The sequence below is a fragment of the Glandiceps talaboti genome, chromosome 13 (genome assembly GCF_964340395.1).
Source record: "Glandiceps talaboti chromosome 13, keGlaTala1.1, whole genome shotgun sequence".
Taxonomy (NCBI): domain Eukaryota; kingdom Metazoa; phylum Hemichordata; class Enteropneusta; family Spengelidae; genus Glandiceps; species Glandiceps talaboti.
This window is the reverse complement of record NC_135561.1, coordinates 3719995-3727483: the sequence shown is the minus strand read 5'-3', so window position 1 is coordinate 3727483 and position 7489 is coordinate 3719995. Positions and strand designations below refer to the sequence as shown.

The 7489-nt window shown below is 39.2% G+C and overlaps 1 protein-coding gene across 1 annotated transcript; it reads right to left on the bottom strand.

Annotated features, from left to right (window-relative positions):
• Positions 1–330: 330 nt before the first annotated feature.
• LOC144444614 (NXPE family member 4-like) lies at positions 331–6021 on the bottom strand. The gene is made up of 5 exons (XM_078134100.1): positions 5709–6021; positions 4072–4158; positions 2989–3782; positions 2588–2640; positions 331–1870 (listed from the first exon to the last, which is right to left on the bottom strand). The coding sequence occupies exons 2-5, from the start codon at positions 4138–4140 to the stop codon at positions 996–998; spliced, it is 1791 nt and encodes a 596-aa protein (XP_077990226.1). The 5' UTR covers positions 4141–4158; positions 5709–6021; the 3' UTR covers positions 331–995.
• Positions 6022–7489: the final 1468 nt, after the last annotated feature.

Here is a 7489-nt window from a genome sequence, read left to right as displayed (position 1 = left end):
ACAATGTAACATGTTACATTCTGTAGGCTAGCGAAAAAGTGTGATGAACTCCGGGTGCCAATTGGAGACATGTACATCATTCACGTTGTAGCGTATCCATAGAAACCTAGTGAAATCAGTGACTGAATACAGAATGGATTAGGGACAGACACTAGATCAACAAAACAGGTGTACACTGACAGGTACTGATACATGTAACATATCAAATGTTACTAACGATATATCACAATGAAAGTCCAGTTATTGGTAGCTCAAGTCATCCTTTCATGTGAAAACTGTTCATACCCCTCATACCCCTGTTAAAGTGACCATATGGATGACAAATGGGTATTCATTTGACATTTTTAATGTAAACAACTCTACTGTGTTTTTGTACTTAAACAAACAACGGGAAACAACATGTACTAAATCCTTATTTGTAATTGCTAAATTGCAAAACATCAAAAAAAAATATTTGCTGTACAATAAGAAACCTTTTACACACTGTTTAGCTTTCTGTAATTTATTGAGTTACAAACACGGATTTGGTCAATGCTGTTTCACATTGTTTTTCAAAGTAGGAAAACATACTAGAGTTGTCTTGCGAAGTAAAAAAGTCATGGCCACTTTAAATCTCAACTCATTTCTTGTGCAATTCCCTCTCCGAACAATACAAAGTCATTTGATACACCCCCTCCCCAATGTCAAGGAGTTTTGACTACTCCCCCTCACCGCCACCACATGGTTTCCACACCCAACCAGCACCCTGACCCGCAACCCTCTATCAATTTTATAACGAAGTAAATGTACATAGCAGTTTAAACCTAAATATAATACTCTACAGTGGTTCAATAGTAACGCTTTCTTCTCGTCCCTAGGTTATCTAATATCAAACTGAAATTAGATGAAACTGAAGTCCCAATGAACCGAATATAACTCTCCTTTGTCCCCAGCTTGTCTCACGTTTGAATCTGACTGCAATACTATCGTAATGGTTTCATAAAAAGAAGCCCCCTTTATTGCAACCTTTGTTGTTCAGTTTGACACATGTGTGAAAATAGGAAGTTCAGTTCTTCTCTGATGACGCTATATGGCATGTGTACATTGTTTGGTCGGTTCCATGGAGATAAGAAGGATAAATTCATGTCCCAAACATCGAGAAATATCCACCAGTCTTCATGAAAGACACGACGCAAGATTTTATTCATATCGTACAGTATCCAGTCACTGGCATAGATATGAGAGTCAGGTGATCGATGATCTCTTTGGTGGGAGCCCTTTATAATCATAATAGTATTGCTACAACGTTCCTTCAATCTATTTAACGATTTCTTCAGGAGGTTTAATCGTTCAAGGTAACTTGTCGGGGTCCATTGGACATAATGTGCCCATGGACTGACTAACACAATGTATTTGCAGTCATCATCGGACAATGCATCAAGTATATGTTGCTCAAACATAACATCGGGGTTGGGTTCTTTTACGCGGTATTTGGCTCTACCAGTGATTGGCAAACCATGGAACTGAAACGTCGCATTTATGTTAAGTTCCTTATTTTGCACGAGGGCGTAATACATCCTCATGTGATCCTGATAGCTAGTGAAATCGGTGACATTGAGAAGGGCTTGATCTGGCATCCTGACGTCAGCCGGGTAACCTAGCGACCCCATCAAAGCAAGAAACAACTGGCGAGTGGTTGAATCGCCTAGAAAGTAAATTTGCTTATTGTGTAAACATGTTTGGGCTTCTTTAACTGTGTATTGTTTATTTCTGCATATCAATGAATTCCAATTGTCATCTCTCCAATATCCAGATCCATACGGTTTGTCGTCATGGAGACCAGCACTGCAGCCTGGTAGTTCGGACTCTGCTGTGGGAACACCTAGGGAGTCTTGATCAGAAATGGTAACGAGGAATTATTAAAAAGATTGATCACGTGTTTTCACGGTTAGAAGAAAGGTTTTTAGTCAGAGGAGAGGGGGCGGGGTAGCTAATGAATTGCAACGACCACATTGATACAATTAATAGGTATACAGGGGAAAAGGGTAGCATTATCATCTGTTTTGATGACGTGCTACATCAGTCCAGTTCTCTTTACATCTATAATAAATCTATACAAGGTACATTGCTATCAATCCATACCACATATAGATTGTGAAATTCGTCGTCGGGAGCGTCCTTACCATATCCCTTCTGAGGAATGACAAGAGCGCCCACAACGGCTTATCTTTCAGTCAACATACAAATCCTGAAGAATTGTTCAGCCATTATCACAGCCAATGTGTTTAAAGTCAGAGTATAAGGATCAGCTAGATTTCAATTATTAACATTTATGTTTAGGATGTTGACGTTCTGAATTCGATGGCCCACAACAAGGCAGACATAACTCATGTGGTTAGGTCCCCCGAATTGAACGCCTCTTCCTACGGTCATGCTGGGCAGTAGTGTTCAACTCGAACGACTTCATCATAAGCAAACAATGATGTACACAGAAATAGAGGTAAATACATGAAATGTTGCCGTTTGCTACATGAAGTTTCATTCATTCAACGTTAATGTTATAGCAAATACATTACTGTATTTGAATGGATAACAAAATCAGCCATACCTTGTATACTGAGTACATCGGGAGAACCACGAATTGGAACAAATAAATTGGATCTGTTGAGAAAACAGAAAAGATGTAGCACACTTCCTTCGATATTGGACTAATCTGCTCAGTTTAATAGACTTTTCAAACCACGAATCGAAAATGGATCGGAGAAGGTAAGAGACATTGTACGTTGGAATGTCTCACCTTACTCCGTCTTCATGCAAGACTAAGTATTTTCTCGGAAGTGTGTTTAAGCATATACGTTGGAGAGAGATGTTTATGATTTAAGTATGACTGATGATGACATATCTATATGTATATGTATATAGTTTGTTGTCGAATCATAATTGTAGGAAGAAAAACAAGATTAGATTTATATGAATAAATTAATAATTTAATTAATGGACAATGCTTACTTGTCATATAGGTAGTCTTGGGGTCCTAGCAGTTCATGTACTCTCGCCCCCATATCTTTAGATTCCATGTATGTCAGATGGTCACATGATAACTCACGTGGTTTCTCACAAACCAATAAGGTTTGACCTAAAACTTCTGGATCGGAGTATTCACATCTATCGAAGTTTGTCCTGGTGTGTCTTTCCACTACACATTCTGTCGTTTCGCTAATTGAGTCATTTTTATAAAAACCTTTCCACGTGACACATCTTTCACTTGGTCTATACACTTTTTCCAACCAATCAATTGATTCCGCTTTATAGACCAATGTTATATTAATATTCATATATCCTTGATAACCTGCGTAAAAATAGACACTATAGGATCCATTTTTGTAGTCTGTAACACGACCAGCTGTGAGAAAATTCCGATCTTGACTTCCCATCGTAGCGTACCAGAAATCGCCTCCACGACTGCGATGCCGCCCTCTAGCGTCGGCTGTTTCGAGTCGTAGATGAATTATATCTCCTCGTTTATATTCAGTTTTATCCTGTACTAAATTGTAGAACGATTTGTCGGCCAATGTTCCAAATGTAGGTACTACCTTAGGTGTCTTTACCTTAACGTGTACATCATTAGTATAGTTAACTTTGACGTCAATTCCGACATTTTGGTTCTCTGACTTTGTGTATTTTGAGTCGTATGGTAAATCCATTTGGTTCATTCGTTGTGCCAAGTACCAGTGTGCGACGTTGTCTTGCGAAAATGGATGTTCAAGCCATCTTTCCAATGTACTCTTCATGGCAAAACGAAACTGTAACAGAAAAAAAAATAAATAGAAAATGGCAACAGATTTAAAACAGTTTGTTTAAAGCCACCTTCAGTTCCTGAGAGAAATCAAACGTTATCAACATAAATTCGTTATAGACTGAACCTTTCCTCCTTTTCGTTAATGTTGTTGTTGTTGTTGTTGTTGTTGTTGTTGATGTTGTTGTTGCTGTTGTTGTTGTTGTTGTTGTTGTTGTTGTTGTCATCGTCGTTATTGTTTTGTTGTGGTTTTTGTTCAGGGTGACTTTCATACAAATTATAAAATGTTTACTTACGACTATCAATGAACATATTACAAATAATACACTAATAGGAATACAATAGTTCAGTAATTTCGAAGTCATGGCTGTAGACTGTATTTTCTATAAAAAAAAGATATATAAATACAATTACAATTAAAAATAAAAACAATACATACATACATACATACATACATACATACATACATACATACATACATACATGATACATACAGATTCGTGTGACATATAGACATCTCGTGGTGCTGTGATTCGACGTTACATGTGGCAATGTTGACTTTGCTAGTATAACCTGATGACGTTTGCAGCATTGTAGTGTTTCCAAATCAATATGAGAGAGTGTAGATTTGTCGTTTATTTATGTGAATCATGAGTAGCCCTCATAAAACCATGATGTATGAATAGAATTACTGAATATTCAGGCCTGATTCAGTGGTGCAGATACGATACGTTGAATCAATCTCAGAGTAGTACATACACTGACAATGTATGTCTCAGTATGGAAATAGAAGGGAAAGGGTTGCATTGTGACATACCTTATATCCAGTCTTTTGTTAGAACATTCACAAAACAGTGCAGCATGTCACGGATCAACTCAAATCTAACTGTATTTTTACATGATGAATAACCGCCATTATGACTACAAGCGTGTTTTTATTTACACTTGGTTAATAATTAGCAGGATTCCAATCTAAAGGTCATGACCTTGGCAGTACAGCATTAGCCATGTTAGTGACGAGTGTGAAGCTACCATCATATTCATATTCATATTCACTTTCAAAAGTTGACCTCTACGATCAATGTGAATATGATGATAGCTTCACACGTTCATCATCAGATTCGAAGTCTTCCGAATGGGTACGAACAACGTTCGGCAAATCACAAATCCTTCATTGGCAGGTTGAAATCATGTGATTGTAGTTACTTTTCACTTGATTAGCGTGGATTTGTTTTGCCAGAGTATCCAATGTGCACCATGAATTATTGTTGTCATATAAAAAACTAATTTGGATGTTTAGTATGCCTTTCCCATATCTTTGAAAATGAAATATCAATATTTGGGTGTACAAAAAACCTGTATGAGTAATGTAATAAAATACGGCCTGGCTGGGTATGTTTTGATTTCCCGCAGTGCCGCTATCTTTGAAACCCTACTTAACACTTACACTGGTGAAATTTACACAAAATAGTGTTGTCAAGACCAAAATTATCAGGATCGGTCAACGCAATCGATTGTGAAAAATAATGGTCCATGACAACAATAATTCATGGTGCAAATTGGATACTCTGGCAAAAATAACAAGAGAGCATGCAAATCCAGGCAAATCAAATGAAAAGTAATTACAATCACATGATTTCAACCTGCCAATGAAGGATATGTGATTTGCCGAACGCATGTTCGTACCCATTCGGAAGTACTTCGAATCTGATGATGAATGTGTAAGCTATCATCATATTCACATTGATCGTAGAGGTCAACTTTTGAAAGTGAATATGAATATGAATATGATGGTAGCTTCACACTCGTTGTTAGTGCTGCCTGCTCATGCTGATAATAATCATCATGGGTGTATTTGTGAACTTATAGACTTGCAATATTGGAAAATTGAAGTTTCTACCGAAACTAATTTCTGTGAAGAGAAAATACTCACCTTTATTATACTACTATTGGGTTACCCTTTTGCTTTTAGCCTAACTTCGCAAAATAAAGTCGTGACCCCTGACCCACCTGTGGCTATCCCATGATGCCCCTTTTCCCTCCAGTACTAAATTTTGTCATATTAAACAGACAAAAATACGGAAAAGTACACGAAACAGGAACTGTGGGGTGGTGGGAGGGATTCACATAAAGGTGAGTATTTTCTCTTCACAGAAATTAGTTTCGGTAGAAACTTCAATTCTGTTCATCGAAAATACTCACCTTTATTATACTACTATTGGGTTAGAATTTGTCAGCCAATTAGGAGGGGGGAGTTCCTGACATCCCAATTATACAATGTGCTGACTGACACAGACTGGACCCAGAGACTGCAATTCAGATGCATCCTGGGCCATATCTCTAAGATAGTAGCTTATAAAAGAATTAGGAGAACGCCAAGTAGCAGCTTTGAGTACTTCTGCTACTGGAATTCCTGCATGTACTGCCCAAGAAGTTGAGATGGCTCTAACTTCATGGGCTGTGACCCGGGATAACCTTAAACTATCATCAGATGCTTCCTGGTATGCCCATCTGACTGTCTGAATAATCCACTTAGAAATTATGGCCGCCGAACAATCGCTCTTGTTGTCGGGGTCATAAGGGATGAAGAGACGTGATCTCTCTCCTCTGAATGAGTTGGTACGATGCAAATACCAACATATGGCTCGAACCGGACAAAGTAATCTCTCTTGTTTGTCAGAACCTACCAAATTAGAGAGCGCAAGAAGGGTAATGGGGGAAGAAAAGGACCCCAGTACCTGGTTCTTTGCTAAGAAGGACGGGTGAGGCCTGAGAATTACTTGTGATTCAGACCAAGTAATTCTCCCCTTGCTCACATCCAAAGCATGGATCTCACTGCGTCTTCTGCCTGATGCTAAGGCCAAGAGGAAGACTGTTTTGAGTGTCATTGCTCTCAATGAAACTGATTGCAGAGGTTCAAAGGGAGCTTTCTCCAGTACCCTCAGGACTAATGCCAGATTCCACTGAGGGACCGAAATAGGTTTAGGAGGACGCTTGATATGGAAATGCCTAATCATGCTAGATAAGACTTTATCTTGACCAAAGTCTTTTCCTCCTGTACTCTTAATGGTAGATGCAATTGCTGCGCGGTATACCATTATAGTCTTTACAGCAAATTTCTTAACATTGAAGAGATCTAATAAGAAGTCTGCAAAGTCTCTGGTAGTGATATGGATTGGATCAATCTGCCTTCGCTGACACCAATCACAAAATCGTTCCCATTTGCTGTTGTAAGTGCTGAGAGTACTTGCCCGCTGCGGTCTTGCGATAACCGCGGCAGAGTCAGTAGAAAATCCTTTCTGAACGAGGGATTTCTCGATAGTTTGAATGCGTGAAGACGAAAAATCTCTGGGCTGGGGTGAACAATGCTCCGACCCTGAGAGAGAAGGTCTGTCCTCTGTGGGAGTCGAATTGGGCAATCTACTAGAAGAGACAGAAGCCAAGGGAACCAAGACCGATTTGGCCATAGCGGTGCTATCAGAATAAGGACTACATCCTCCTCCTGTACCTTGCGAAGGACCAGAGGAAGAATCACTATTGGAGGGTAAGCATACGCTAATATTCCCTCCCATGAGATTGACAGCGCATCCGTCGCTACTGCCCTTGTGTCCGGAGTTGGAGCTACGAACATTGGCAGTTTTGTGTTGTGGTAAGTTGCAAAGAGATCCAGCAGGGGGGTTCCCCAGTGAGCGAAGACCTGATTTGCTACCTCCT

Excerpts from the sequence above, each read along its gene's own strand:
- LOC144444614 (XM_078134100.1), bottom strand. The coding sequence starts at position 4,140 with ATGACTTCGAAATTACTGAACTATTGTATTCCTATTAGTGTATTATTT. Across the intron at positions 3,783-4,071 it reads TAATATGTTCATTGATAGTC|TTTCGTTTTGCCATGAAGAG; the intron begins GTAAGTAAACAT and ends TTTCTGTTACAG. Across the intron at positions 2,641-2,988 it reads CAAGACTACCTATATGACAA|ATCCAATTTATTTGTTCCAA; the intron begins GTAAGCATTGTC and ends TTTTCTCAACAG.